The sequence below is a fragment of the Tauraco erythrolophus genome, chromosome 22, assembly GCF_009769465.1.
Source record: "Tauraco erythrolophus isolate bTauEry1 chromosome 22, bTauEry1.pri, whole genome shotgun sequence".
Classification (NCBI taxonomy): domain Eukaryota; kingdom Metazoa; phylum Chordata; class Aves; order Musophagiformes; family Musophagidae; genus Tauraco; species Tauraco erythrolophus.
In genome coordinates, this window is record NC_141486.1 from 1,906,402 (window position 1) to 1,920,947 (window position 14,546).

At 52.2% G+C, this 14,546-nt stretch overlaps 2 protein-coding genes across 3 annotated transcripts; one reads left to right on the forward strand and one right to left on the reverse strand.

The window, feature by feature from the left end:
- Positions 1-716: 716 nt before the first annotated feature.
- On the reverse strand, positions 717-3,296 carry LOC147527208 (uncharacterized). The gene is made up of 3 exons (XM_086625092.1): positions 3,245-3,296; positions 2,978-3,177; positions 717-899 (listed from the first exon to the last, which is right to left on the reverse strand). Exons 1-3 carry the CDS (start codon positions 3,294-3,296, stop codon positions 771-773), a joined length of 381 nt encoding a protein of 126 aa, XP_086481218.1. The 3' UTR covers positions 717-770.
- Positions 3,297-3,344: 48 nt separating this feature from the next.
- ANAPC2 (anaphase promoting complex subunit 2) lies at positions 3,345-14,337 on the forward strand. 2 transcript variants are annotated; one of them, XM_086625090.1, is made up of 14 exons: positions 3,360-3,443; positions 4,084-4,706; positions 5,219-5,351; positions 6,680-6,706; positions 7,464-7,638; positions 7,776-7,895; positions 8,063-8,180; positions 8,270-8,451; positions 8,602-8,743; positions 9,465-9,540; positions 10,115-10,318; positions 12,554-12,683; positions 12,988-13,223; positions 13,994-14,337. In XM_086625090.1, exons 1-14 carry the CDS (start codon positions 3,360-3,362, stop codon positions 14,204-14,206), a joined length of 2,463 nt encoding a protein of 820 aa, XP_086481216.1. In that variant the 3' UTR covers positions 14,207-14,337. The 2 variants fall into 2 exon arrangements, with proteins under 2 accessions (XP_086481217.1, XP_086481216.1); XM_086625091.1 differs by lacking the exon at positions 6,680-6,706 and having other exon boundaries at positions 3,345-3,443.
- The last annotated feature ends 209 nt before the right edge of the window (positions 14,338-14,546 follow it).

A 14,546-nucleotide genomic window follows, 5' to 3' on the forward strand; every position in this document is an offset into this window, starting at 1 on the left:
AAGGTGGCCCCTGTCTCTAGATGTGCAACTTAAAAAAAACTGCAGGTGGTGAAGCAAAAGCTGTTTGCAATTAAAGTTAGGGACAAGCTGCCTGACCTAGTCCTGACTTTGTTCTGCTATGGATCCATGAGGAACACTAAAGCCAACAATATCCTGCAGCTTGTTCCACTGATTTCAGCCACTGAAACGCTGCCCTGGTACGCTGCAAGCCGTTCTCAGTGAATTAGCTCTGTGCCTACAGCTTCCCCCGGTGAGGACAGGCTCAGCGGAGGCGTGAGCACAGAGCGTGCTTCTCAAGAGGAGCACACGGTGCCCTGGTGTGCTGCTGACCTCTTTACTCCTTCTTCCAGTTTGCCTGCTCTACCTTGTAGCTGTGATTTGCACCTCGCTGAGTGCTGCCTTCGCACTTCCCAGCTTTGTACTCTAATCCCTGCCTGTGCCAGAGGAACTCTTGGCAAGGCAAGGTGAATGCTGTTTTGAGGGCAAAAGCATTAGCAGATAAGTCACCTCTGCAGATATGCTTCAGTATCACTGTGCTCAAAAGAACGGGTTGGGTTGGGTTGGGTTTGGTTTGGTTTGGTTTGGTAGGATGCCTGCCATGATCTCTAGTGTCTGAGGATTAACTTTAGTAGATTGCTAACTAATAACCAAAGTGCACCTGAAAGGAAAATTTACTTCTGCAAAACAAAGACTTTTATTAAATGTGGCATCCTTGTACCAGAACAGCAGCTGTCCCAGACCAGCAGGCCTTTCCAGGTCGAAGAACAAGTTCAGGAATGCTTTTGTCCACGTGCTTGTTTTTCTTTTTCTTTTGAAGTGCTTTGTGGCTCACCGGCTTTACCAGCATTCTCAATTTCTCCCTTCAGGACATCTAGCAATGTCTGAGAACTCTCCAGAATCTGGGAAAGAAAGCAAGCAAGCTTATTTTTACATAAACTGTTTCTCTAAGGAGTTCCTTTGAATTCAGCTGATCTACCTTCAAGCAAGAGGGATTCTTCAGCCCTTACAGTATCTAATTCTCAGTGACGTCTCATCCTGTCTGACTTGTGGAAATATCTGTGGAGGAATTTCTCTGTTTCCTGCCCTGAAATATATTCGTATTCTGAATATGAAACACACTTAAGCAATTTATCTGTCTTGGAGCATGAGGCAGAGAACTTCCTGAAGCAGGCTGTGGGGTGAACTTTACTTTGTTATTAAGGGAGATGTTGATACGTGGGCTTTTTAGATCAGTATTAAATTGTGCTCAGCTGACCCAGTTTCAACTGTCTTCCACTGTCAAAACTGCATATTTTAGGCTTCTTGCTTAAAGACTTACTTAAATCTACAATGACCTTATGTCAGACTAAATCTTTCCTTTTATTAATTTTCTTCTACTTTTAGCTTCTATTGTATATCATCTAACACTCCCACTTACTGTGCACTAGGAAACAAGGCTACAACAGGTTTAGGAGATCTTGCAGCCTGTCCATCTCACCATTTTAAAGTTTTAACGTGATGGACAGTTGTAACAAAATGTGATAGTAGGGTTGTGGTCCCAAAGATAGTTTATGTTTCCTATGAACTTGTGGAAATCACTAAGTGGTCAGAGAAGAGATGAAGGTAAGTGCCCTGCAGGATGAGACCCTGGTAGAACATGTTGGTGGGATCTCACCATCTCAGTCGTGGAAGAAGGTGGAGTCCTGCGACTGTCAGCGGCGGGGTGGGGGGGCAAGGAGTGTGATTACAGACAAGAGATGTGCATCCACAGTAAAGGAATTTTGTTACTGGTTTCTGTTTGCAGGATGTCTGCATTTCCTCTCCTGATCACCTCTGCTTTTTACCTACTGTGACTGTCTTTTAATTTCAATAAACATGAATTCATTTGTAGGCTGGGGGGTTGTGACTTGTATCTCAGGGAGGGTTTCTTTTAACAGGTGTTTGTTCATGTAGTTTTACAACACAATTTCTGAGCTGTTACGTTTTTATTCAAGTTCCCACTTCACCCCAAACCATCAGTTCTTGAAGGAGGCTGAGAAAACAGCTCCAGCCTCATCTGAAAAATAATTGCCACTGTACTGGCAGTACCAAATTGCCAATTGCCACCTCCCTGTCAGTACCAAAGTACTGACTTTGGGAGGTGAAGAGGATCTGATACAGCTTAGTGACCGCATTAAAAAACACACATGGGAAAAGCAGAATGCAGTCAGCAGCTAATAGGGGAAGGGTTGCTCTTGAACTCAACGGCTCCTTGTTAGCACAGAGGGAAGATCATTGCTTATCTGAAAGTGAGCTGGGAAGATCCTTTTATTTTTTAAAAAAGCTGATTGGTGTGTGATTCAAAGGTGAATTCAGCTGTTATCCTGTAAGAAGGATGACACAGAGTCTGCTTGGCAGAGTTTAAAAACACAGGACAGGTGAAGGGGGTGAGCCATCCCAGTAACGGAAATAACAGTAGCAGCCCTTGTGCTGTTTGCCTCCTTCCCACTCCTTTACTGGTCCAACATTTCTACTCTTCTGTGATATCACCATGATAGCGTTCCATTAAAAAGGAAGCAGTGACATCAAAAATTGAGCAAAACGAGTGTCTAGTAATCCGACAGCTCTCTCGTTGTTTGTTGTTACCTGCATGAATTCATGGTCTCCTGGCTCAACAACGCCTTGTCTCTGGTTTCCTCCTTTCCCCCCGACCCCCAAACGATGGTTTGTGAGAAGGGCCTTGTTTTTCAGGACTATCCCGATGTATCCTGACGATACGCTTTAATGTAACTTCCACTTTTCCTCCCGTTGAGCGGCGCTCGGCGGGACTCGCTGCCCGCCGTGCCAGGACCCGGTCGGGCAGCCGCGGCCGGTGCTGCCCGTGCCCTTCGGCACCGCCGGGCTTCGCTTCCCCAAGCCCGACCCCCGACCCCCATGGAGGGGCACTGCGTGTGCCGGGGGCTCCGTCCCGCCCGGCCCCGGGCAGCGGCGCTCGCGTCGGCCCGGGGCCGGGCGGTACCTTGCCGTACGCCGCCTCGGTCTCGGCGATGGTCCTGTCGAGCTCGCCGCGGGCGACCAGGTGCCGCGCCAGGCTCTCGCTGGTGCGGGCCAGCCGCTCGGTCAGCGCGCAGATCCGGCCCTGCAGCCGCCTCCGCTCCGCCTCCTCCTCCCGGATCCGCCCGCTCAGCTCCTCCCGCCGGGCGCGCAGCTCCGCCAGCCCTGCGCGGTACGGGCCGTCAGCCCCGGCCCCGGCCCCGCGCCCGCCCCCGGCCCCGGCCCCGCTCACCCTCCCGCAGCTCCGCGTTGTACCCCCGCAGCGCGGCCCCGGGGCCGCTCATCGCCCCGGCCCGGCCCTGCCCAACGTCCCGCCGCGCTCCGCCTCTTCCTGCGGCGCGGCCCGCATGGAGCCGCCGGCGGGCGCGGGGCTCTCGGCCGCCTGGCACACGCTCAGCACCGCCCTGGTGCCGCCCGCCGCGCTGGGGCTGGTGAGCGGGGGCGGCCGGGCCGGGAGGCGGGGGGCTGCGGCGGCCCCGGGCGGGCGGGGGGGTCCAGGGGGAGCTGCTGGGGCGGGGGGGGCAGAAACGGCTGGAGCTGCTGCCCTGGAAAGAGGGGAAGGGGCGATGTGGCGGTGCGGCGGCTCGTGTTCGCGCAGGGGGCTGGCAGGGAAGGGTCCAGCCGTGCCCCTCCGCCCCGTCCCGCCCGCCAGGGCAGCTGTACGTGCCGAAGAGGTGCCGCTTCCCCCGTCCGTGCGGCCGCTCCGCGCCCCGCTCGCTCCCCGGGGGAGCTAACGTCGGCCAAGGGGGGTCCGGCCCCAGGGCCGGGCTTTTTGGGGATCTGGGGGGGGGGGGCTCGTGGTGCTCCCGCCAGCGCTCGTGTCCTGCAGCGCTGCCAACGGGGGCGGCGATGGGCGATGTTCGGGGGTTCGGCCCGGGAGGTGGGCGCCTGGCTTCCAGCAGCGGGTCTCCGTGGAGGAGCGGTGTCCACCTGGTGCGGTGGGACAGCAGAGTCCGTGTGTGTTTGGTCCCCGCTCGTTGAGACGAGCGGGCTCTTCTGCCCCAGGTCCTCCTAGAGAAGGTCCTCCTCCTCCTTACGTGTGCTTAACTTCCTGTCTCCTCTGCGTTTCAGGCAGCGCCGAGGTCGGATGCTGCGGGGCCGCTGAAGGATGCCGACCTGCGGGCAGCCCTGGACGTGCTGCGGTGTTACGACTTGCACTCGGTCGTGGAGGAGTGGTTCGTCGAGGTGCTGCAGACGGACCTGCAGGCTAATATAGCTCCCGAGTTCTGGAACTGCATCAGCCAGTATGAAAACACAGCTGAGGAGCCCCAGTGCTCCTCGCTCCTTCTGGATGCGTTTAGTCTTCTCAAGCGCCGCCTGGACCCCTACTTGAACAGCCTGGAACTTCTGGAGAGGTGGACCAAGGCAGGCTTGCTGCTGGGGACAGGCGCTCAGATGCTGCAAGAGAAGGTCTACACCATGTTCAAAGCTATCCTTTTCTTCTCCACTACTAAATCCTTCCAGGAAATGATCCAGCAGTTCTACAGCCGCACTTTCAGGATATATATGCGGCAGTGGAAGAAAGGAGAAGATGGAACAAACGAGTGCGAGAGCAGCATGAGTGAGACCGAGCAGGAGAGTGATACGGAGGAGGGCGGAGGAGAGAGCCCGCTGTGCGCAGGCTGCAGCAGCAAGAGAGAGCAGTGCTGGTGTCCCAAAGCCATGGAGCAGTTCCAGCAGCTCAATGACATCCTGTACGTAGGTTACGGGGTGGTGGCTGTCGCTCAGAACAAGCAGGTGGTCCAGGTGGGGAGCAGCAGCAGGTTTTCTTGCTATCAGAAAACAGGAGGAGGTACTCATGAGGTCAGGCCGTATCGTGGTACTGGGTACAGAACTTGGCGCAGGGTTTCCGCAGCTGGTTGCCAACTGGTGGTTGAACTGGAGCAGAGCTTTAGACAGTAAGTTCCTCTCCCTGAATACGAGAATATCTTCCTCTTGCTCTAAGGCCTTCTGTCCACAAAGCAGCAAACTCTTCTAAATGAAAAAGCTTTTGCTGGCTAGGATATAACGTTTCTAAGGAAGACGGGATAGCAGTAGTGTCATATGTTACATATATAGTGCGTCTATGAGGGCGTTTAAACTAAGATCTAGCCTGCATCTGTGGAGCACGCAGGGAGGAAGGTGCCTTCAGGCAGTTCGAGTTTCTTTATTTGCTTGTACCTTTGCTTCCGTACGCTCTGAATCAGGTCCCTGTCTCTGTCTGTAGCCGCCGACTGAATTTGCTGGAGAGAGTGAGCGCCGATGCTGTCACGACCATCTTGCACAGGATGATAGAGGAGAGGATGGAGCAGAGATGCAGGGGAGAATATGAGCATTCCTTCCTCAATGAGTTCCAGGAGGTAAGGAGGGCGTGCGGGCAGCGAGGGCCTTCTCTTTGGAGATGTGCAGCTGCTCTTGTTACTGGTTTAGCAGCTCAGGCTAAAAGCAGATTCCACCTGAAAACACCTGGTCCAGGGCTACAACTCCCACCATCCCTGGCAGAAGAGGTGATTAAAACTCCCCATTTTGATTTATGCCAGAGAGGAAGGTTTGCTCCGACCTGTGCGTAACGGACCGTTATGTTTCACCTGGTGATGTCTGTAGTAATGAGGGAATTTCTGTGGTCCTGTTTCGTACACTACAAGAACATGTGGTGCCACCTAACCTGGAGAGGACCCTCCCTCTGCGTAGGTGGGCCCATAATTAGAATTTGTCCTCTTTCTAATTTTTCAGCACCCCTTTAAAATAGGAAGCGAGGATGGGAGATGATACTCTGGTATTGATCTCACATACAGAATTAAAATCCTTCCTTGCAACTACCCAGTTGTTTTGCTGCTACCTGAAACTGAGCTCGTGTTGGGCTGTTTACCTTGCCTAAAATTCTTCCCTGGGTTATGGCTCTGCCAGGATACAGCCCTGGCTCCCCAGGCTTGCCCTGTGCTCTTTGTTCCTTGATGCATGACCTTGCCTTTGCCTGTGTTGAAGAACAATGCGTGAAGTCAGGTTGCCATGCAAGCCAGGCTGCTCTCTCTGGTTGCCCTAGTTTCCGTGCTGTTTGCCACGCCGGCCGTTTTTGTCGTCCGCAAACATCGGCAGTCGTTTTATGTTTACTTCCCTTTAGTTGCTGTGCAACACTTTCTTTATTGGACATAGTGTGAAATGCTTTTGGACGACCTGGAGATTGTTTAAGGACATTTTTTAAGGGCATCAGAGAAAATGCAACTGCGTTCTGCTTGTCTGACGTTGCAGAAGGTCCTCTTGCTCCCACCTCTTCAGAAAGGCCATTGTGTTTGGCCACAGAATATTGAGGCACGTCAGAATTAGGAAGAGAGAATTTTAAGAAAAAAAGCACAAGCCTGGCTAAAAGTACTGACAGCAAACCCCCACAGCAGCAGCAGTCTGGAGTGTCCGTTGATAATCAGGCTGTAACAGCAGCACTCGGAGAAAATAAACTCATGGGGAAAATGAGTTGGTTCACTTATAGTCCTTTCCTTTTGTGCTTTAGGAGAATTTTTTATCAGCTTTTTGAGTTTTGCCCAGATCGGTGCCCGGGTGTTCTGTAGCTCTCGGGTTCACCCTGCCTTGTAATCGGCAGAACTTGTGCGTTTCTTCAGTGTTTCCTCAGTCGAGTAGATAATTAAAAATTAACATCAGCAAACCAGACCTTGACTTAGCGTTTTTGTTTCAGGCTGTTGGAATCAGGTTATCAAAAAATATTAACATCTAGTAGCTATTAATACTCAAATACTATCCCAAGAAGTACCATGTACTTGACACCTTAAAGGGGAAGTTAAAAAAAAAACAAGTTCTTTTGAACGTCTGGATATTGTAGTTGAGTATGTTTGAAATTTGACAGCTACGCATTTCTCTGTAGAAAACTGAATCTCAAATACGAAAAATGAGCCTTCTGATGCTCTCTCTTCAGGTTTTTATTTTATTATTCAATGACTTGGCTGGTACTTGAGGTCTTGGTTTCAAGTGCCTGAGTTTGGTTGGTTGTCCGTGAGTCCTTGGGACGGCTTCCTCGTCATTGATTTCAGGAATCATAGAAATTTTGGGCCAAGAATGGCATGATGGGCAATTTGCTTATATTCTCGTGAAAAGAATAGTCCTGCAAGTACAGAATGGAATGGAATCTGCAAGAATAGAATGGCCTGCAAGGTTTTGAATATACCCTGTCGTTTTTGGAGCCCAGTGCCTATGCACAGTCCCCAGTCCCCCCTTATCTTCTCATACACATCTGCATAGTCTATATCCTGTCTCTTTGCTTAAAGTTCATATTCTTTCAGCTAAGCTTTCCCCAGCTATAACCCAGGCCAGGGTGCATTTGGAGAGCAGCTGGAGGAAGTGCTGTCCTGGACTAGCTGCCCATTTCTGCTTGCAGTGGTAGTTGCCCGGGGGCGAGTTAAGTGTGGGACGTAGTCACATCCAGCTGTGGCGTTCATCTCTGTGCTCCTCCTCTCCTTGTGCAGTGGATTGAGAAAGTGATTGGCTGGCTCAGCAAGGTTTTTCTGCAAGATGGCCCCTTGGCACACTCCTCTCCAGAAGCTAGCAGCACCCTGAAGCGCTGGCGGTGCCACGTCCAAAGGTTCTTCTACCGCATCTACGCCAGCATGCGCATTGAAGAGCTCTTCAGCATTATTCGAGGTAGGTGCGACCCATTCAGTGTTCATTCACTCTTGGACTTGGTTTGGGTGGATGATAGATCTCCTGATGCACCACGCTGTCTCCTCTCGCCTTCCCACGGAGCATGGCACTGTTTCTAATCACTGCTTGGTTTGTAGATTTCCCAGAGTCGAAGCCTGCTGTGGAGGACCTCAAGTTCTGCCTGGAAAGGACTAATCAGAGGCAGCAGCTGCTCAGCTCTCTGAAAAGTGCTCTGGAAATGCGACTTCTGCATCCTGGTGAGTTTTACATCCCTGCATCTGAGAACCCCAGTCTCTCTGTTTGGCTGGAGCAGTAGGGCAGCAAGCCCTTTGCCTCCGACTCCATAGGTCGAACAGAGGGCTTGGAGCATCCAACTCAATTAGTCTGTGCTCTGGGACTGACTCCCTCTGCCCCTCTCCTGTAGGAGTCAACACATCCGACATCATCACTCTCTATATCTCGGCCATCAAGGCCTTGCGGGAGCTTGACCCCTCCATGGTTATCCTGGAGGTCGCCTGCGAGCCCATCAGGAGGTATCTGAGGTAAGAGGCTTGCCGGGCAGCCTGATGCATCCCGTTTCCCTCTCCTTCTCCTTCACTTCACTTGCTCTGTTTCTCTTGCCTGTTGGCAGGACTCGGGAAGACACGGTGCGGCAGATTGTGGCTGGTCTCACAGGGGATGCTGAGGGCTCCGGTGATCTCGCAAACGAGCTCTCGAAAGCTGACCCAGTGACCCTGGAGAACGGCCAGGAGAGTGACGATGACGTCTCAGAACCAGGGGACTGGGTTCCTGACCCGGTCGATGCAGATCCAGGTTAGATGCCAAGACCAGAAGTCCTAGGAGCCTGCTGGTTTCCCTGGTGGGCTGTAGTCCTGAGCAGCAAATGTGCTAGTCCTGCAGAGCTGAGGTGGGCTGGGGCACGTCTCTGTTAACCTCACGCTGTCATCTGCTGGGTTTCACTAGGAAAATCAAGTTCTAAGCGTCGGTCCTCGGACATCATCAGCCTGCTGGTGAGCATCTATGGCAGCAAGGACCTGTTCATCAACGAATACCGCACGCTTCTGGCCGATCGGCTGCTGCATCAGTTCAACTACAGTGCTGAGAGGTGAGGTCCAGGTGCCCAACCCCAGGGCTTTCCATGGTAAAATCACCTGATAGAGGTGTGCTTCAGACTCGGTCCTGTGAACAGCTGTTTCTGGAGCTGAGAATGTCCTTGGCCATTTCCTCTGCAGCTTTGGGTTCACATCTAGAATTTAAGGCACTCATCTCTTCTCATCCAAGCTTCCTGCTCAGTCCTGCCCTTGGCTCGCACTGGCAGGACAGCATGTAGGAAACTGGAGGCACCAACACCCTCTTAGCTCCATCCCACATCTTCTGGTGGCCCTCACAACCTGCAAAGGCTGCTTAGGGCCAGCAGAAAGTGTCAAAGTAAGAAGAAGGGCTGAAGCATCAGGAAACGCTGTGTCTCTCGATTGAGCAGCCGCAGTGGTTTCCCTTTCTGTGAAACGCAGCTAGTGTGAGCCACGGCTGGGATGGGCAGACTCGGGCGGGCGGCTCGCCAAACGCTGAGGGCGCTGCGTTGTCGAGGGGAATGGCTGGGTGCCTCGTCCTAATGAAAGGGGTGGGAAGGTCTTCAAAAAGCTACTGGCCTACAGAAGTGACTGTCCCTCACTTGGGTGCTGTTCAGATAATATGCCTTGCAAGGCTTCCTAGGAGGACCACCCTTGTGCCAGGGACTACCTTTTTTGGCTGTGTGGTGAGGGGTGGAGGCCAAGAGGCTCGTCTGTCTCAGGGACCTGTGTCTGATCCGTTGTTTCTTTTATCAGGGAAATCCGCAACGTGGAGCTGCTGAAGCTGCGGTTTGGTGAAGCTCAGATGCACTACTGTGAAGTCATGTTAAAAGTAATTTTTTTTTTTTTTTTCAATTTGAATTCCAGGTGTTTGAGCTCACTGGGGAAGAGGAGAGACTTGAGGAGCGACCCTAAAAGGGTCTTTTAGGAAAGTGGGGTTCCCAAAATCCCAGTGAGGGGGCTGGTTTGTGTACATTTAAAATCATGTCTGGTTTTGAAGGGTTGGGTTATCGACCCTGGGGAACGGTTGTGATGGTGGTGGTGGTGGTGTCTCTCCTGCCCTTCCTGCAGTACAGTATTCTGGCATTGAAGGGCTGAGCTCTTCCATCTCCTCTAGGGTTGGGACTTTGGAGCTCAATTCACTTGGAGCACAGTGGGAAGAACACAGGTCTGGATGGACTCCAGTGTAGGCTAGTGTTGGGTCGTAAGCTCCTCCTCAATCTCCCCACAAATACTTCTTTGTATGTAGCAGAGTTTTTAGTAGACGCACATGATCACGTCCTTTCCTGTGTCCCCATCATCATTTGGAGACAACGCTAGTCACCTCGTTTAAGCTTCTCCTTTACTAAGGCTTAGCACTGACTTGGAAGAGAAGGAGCTGCCTCAGCTTCCTCTGCCTTTTCCAGGATATGGCCGATTCGCGACGCATTAATGCCAACATTCGTGATGAGGAAGAGAAACTCCCAGAGGAGGAGAGGCCACCATTCAGCCTTGTTGCCGTTATCCTGTCGAGTGAGTTCTGGCCACCACTGAAAGAGGAAAAGCTAGAGCTTCCAGAGCAGGTCAAGGAAGCCATGGAAGCCTATTCCAAGAAGTATGAGAAACTGAAGGTAAGGCAACCTTAACCCTCCGTAAGAAAGGTCTGTGCTGTTCAGACTTTGTTATGTAGCATGGTGTCATGGTTTGACCCCAACTGGTGACTAATCCCCACCAGCCCCTCGCTCGCTCCCCCCCGCTGCGGTGGGGAGAGAATCGGAAGGGGAAAAGTGAGAAAACTCGTGGTTGAGATAAAGACGGTTTAGTAGGTAAAGCAAAAGCTCCGTGTGAAAGCAAAGCAAACCAAGGAATTTGGAAACCATACTTCCATGGGCAGGCAGGAGTTCAGCCATCTCCAGGAGAGCAGGGCTCCGTCACGCGTAACGGTTACTTGGCGAGACAAATGCCATCACCCCCAACTTCCTCCCCTTCCTTCTTCTTTCCCCAGCTCTATATGCTGAACATGATGTCATATGGTATGGACTATGCCATGGGCCAGTTTGGGCCTGCTGTCCCAGCTGCGCTCCGTCCTCCTTGTGCACCTGGTAGAGCATGGGAAGCTGAAAGTCCTTGACTGCTTAGCAACAACTGAAAACATCGGTGTAGTATCAGTGTAGTTCTTGTCCTAAATCCAAAAACATGGCACTATACCAGCTACTATGAAGAAAATTAACTCTATCCCAGCCAAACCCAGCACACACGGTTTTTGCAAAGTCCTCTTTGACATCCCTTAAATTTTAGCTGCTGTTTCACGCCGTTAGGGTGGAATCCCAAAGTCTTTCAGCTCTGAGTCGTGGTCAGAAGCTGCACTAGCCCAGCTGTTGCCAAAAGAAGGGTTTGTCCCTCTATGGGGTGCCTGGGTCATCGCAGTGGTTGCAGTGAGGGAAGAGAGTTTTCTAAAATGGGCCAGTGTTTTAGTTAAATGGATACTGGGGTGGAGGTTCTTAGGTGTCTTAAGTCTATTCTAAGCTTGTTGGCCTAAGTTCTGTAGTAGTGAGAGTGACATCCTGTCCTGGTCGGGCCTCTCTCCTTCAGTACTCTGGCACTCTCCTGCCCTGTTTGTCCTCTTGAAGCTCTTTTAACATGGTTTCATGTTAAGATTCCCTGTTAGTCTGGAGTCAGGTGAACGTTGCTTCCTCTTCTGTCTGTGGTGGTTTCGTTTATTTCTGGAGGGTCCCTGAACTCTGTGTTAGACAGCTCAGGTGCAAGCAGTATTGCTCAGTTTGACTGGCTCAGACTGATCCATGCCTTTATAAACAGCATGGAAAGGTGGAAGAGAGGCACACAGAGCAAATATAAGCAACCATGCAGGATTCTTCTCTTCTCCAGGCACTTGATGGTGGTAGATAGTGAAATGGAGAAGGCTGAGGTGCATCTTGCTCTGCACATACAGAATGGGAGCAGCAGGAGCATCTGTCTGGAAGTCAAGGACAGATCTAGGTTGCTTCCAGAGCTGTGGTCTCGGCTTTCTCATCTTGCAGCTGCTTCTCTGGTGGCGTGCAGAGCACACATCTGGAGCGTGGGTGATTCAGATGTAGCTGTCGTGGCAGCGTAGTGTGTGTGTGCACACGCAGATGGTTCTTTGCAGCCAACGTGAACACAAGTTGGTGTCTTCTGCAGATGTTCCTCTTTGCCTGTCCACTTGTGCTCTGACTCCACTTCAGGCTTGGTTTTCTATATCTTTTCTTGAACTTGTTATTTTACACCAGATGATAGAGGCCATGAGGCTGGGAAGCTCATAGCTCTAGATCCTGTCTCTTCTCCTGCTGGAGCTATGTGCCAGGTGTGGATGCCAGGTGACTTCTGTGCCTGCAAAAAAAAATGGTTAGGAGAGGATGCAGGAGGAAACAGCCTCCTTGAGCATCCTCAGCCTTCAAAGCAAGCAGTCCTCTTTTCACATCAGTATCACAAGAGATTACTTCTCTTCTGAGGAAATCCTGCCCCAGATGAGTATTTATTCTCCAGTAGGAGTTTGTCCTGAGCGCCCCAGTTGGTCTTCCAGTGTTTCCTCAACCTGTGCTTACCCTACCAGAGGCTGAGTGACTGGCCTTTGGCCAGGAGAGGGGCATTGGTCTTGGGCAAGGGCTGGACAACAACTTGTGCTGAGGAGGATGGTTCCCGTGAGGGGGGAGGGAATGGTTGGGGGGTGGTGGAGCTGGGCGATGCATGCACGGGAGCAGCTTTCCTATCTGGCAGAGGTGTACAGAAGCACAGCTGGTCCTGCTGGCAGAGGGGTGTTTGCAATAACGCAGCACTTAGTGGTTCCTGTTAGAAGATCTGCTGTGAGTGGCTGCTTCTCCCTTTTCTAGGCCATGAGGACCCTGAACTGGAAGTACCACCTGGGCCTGGTGAGCTTGGACGTGGAGCTGGCAGATCGCACCCTCTCCCTGTCCGTCTCTCCGGTGCACGCCGCCATCATCCTGCACTTCCAGACCAAGAGTGAGTCCCGTGGCAGACTCAGTGTTACCACCCATGTCTGGGCACTTCCCATGGGTGGGTGGGAAGGCCAGGTTGCTTGGGTGGCTGTAGGCTCTGAGAGCTCTGGCAGCAGGACCAAGATCTGGGTCGTGGGCTTGGATCTACCACAGTGCTCAGCCAGGTCTCCAGCTCTCCTCGGGAGCAGCACCCAGCAGGACCACAGCTCAGCACCCAGTCTGCTTTCAGGCAGTCGCTACACACAGCTCCTGGCAGCGGAGGTGGGCAGGTGTCCTGTGCTTGTCTCTGATATCCGTGGTCTCTGCAGGTACGTGGACGCTGTCAGAACTGAGTGAAGTGCTCAAGGTGCCCGAGACATCGCTGAAGCGTAAGATGACCTTGTGGCTGCAGCAGGGTGTCCTGCGTGAAGAGCCCCAAGGCACCTTCACCGTGATTGAGGAGGAGCAGAAGGACCAGGTGGAGAAGGTCGTTCTGATAGACAGCGACGAGGAGGGGGACTCTGCCATGGCGTCGCAGGCTGACCAGAAAGAGGAAGAGCTGCAGGTACCCACCTGTGTGTCTTGGCTGCTTGTGAAGCTGGCAGGACGATGCCAACATCCTGTGCTTTTGGCTTTGGGGAATCTGGTTGAGATGATGGGCTCACTTTGCGCTTTGAATTTGCATTTTCCACTGCCAAGGGTTAAGTCCAGCTCGAGGGATGCTTGAAGTGGGTATCTCTTGGTTAATGCTCACTGGTGCAGGTGCTGGATCACAATCTTCCCTCCAGAAAAGTGCCCGGCTGCTGAGCCAGGCAACCATTTAGACATCTCTAAATGTGTTTTTTTCAGTTTAAAAAAAGAAAAAGTCTGAGACATGATTTCATATTTGAAAATAGTCATGACCTATTTGGATTCACTCAAGCAGCGCTTTTTGGCACTTAAACTGCCAAAAAGGCCTACCTGGCACTAACAGCTGGACCTCTGCCTTCTCTGTGTTGTGGTTCCTGGACACTCCAGTGCTTTTCCTACCCGTGTGTCATGTTATGTGTGCGCGTTGTGCCACTCTGCAACAGGCAGTTGTCATACTGGTGTTTATCCACTGAGGGTCATGCACGTCCTGCACGTCAGATCCTGCTTTCTAGCCGTGTGTTCCAACACGTGATGCTCCTCTTGGATATTTCTTAGTTAAAGACCACATGCTCATGGCTGAGAGCAGAACTTACTGCCAGTCACAGCCCTGCTCTCCTTCTGGGATGTGGGATGCTGAAGCACCCCTTTTCTTCGTGATATAGTTGTCAGTGTGGTTCACTGGTGCTTGCGTGTCCCCCTCTGCAGCTCTTCTGGACGTACATCCAGGCTATGCTGACCAACCTCGAGAGCCTGTCCTTGGAGAGGATTCACAGCATGCTGAAGATGTTTGTGATGACAGGACCAGTGGTTACAGAAATCGATATACAAGAGCTGCAAGGTTTCCTCCAGAAAAAAGTCCGGGACCAGCAACTCATCTACTCCGGCGGTGTCTATCGCCTGCCCAAGAACTGCAACTAGGCTGCGGGCATCCCTGCTTTTCCCTCTGCGTCACGTCTCCGAGCCTGTGCTTGGCTCCTGAGTGCCACCCAGCTCTCTGCATCCTGCTGGGTAGTTGCTCTGGGGGTTTGCTGGGCCCTCTTCCCCAAAAGGTAACCTTTTCCACGCGGAGGCAGCTCAGCAGCAGCCTGGGCCGTGCACCCCACAACTTCTGGGACTGGGTCCGCTCCCCACGTTGCTTTTCCTGCCATACGTGAGTGTCTGGGCCCACTTCGCTGGTTAATAATAAACAGCAGACTCCTTTTTCAGATAGTACCAACTCTTTTCTTCCTCCTTGGCATCAGCCTTCCCACGCTGAAAG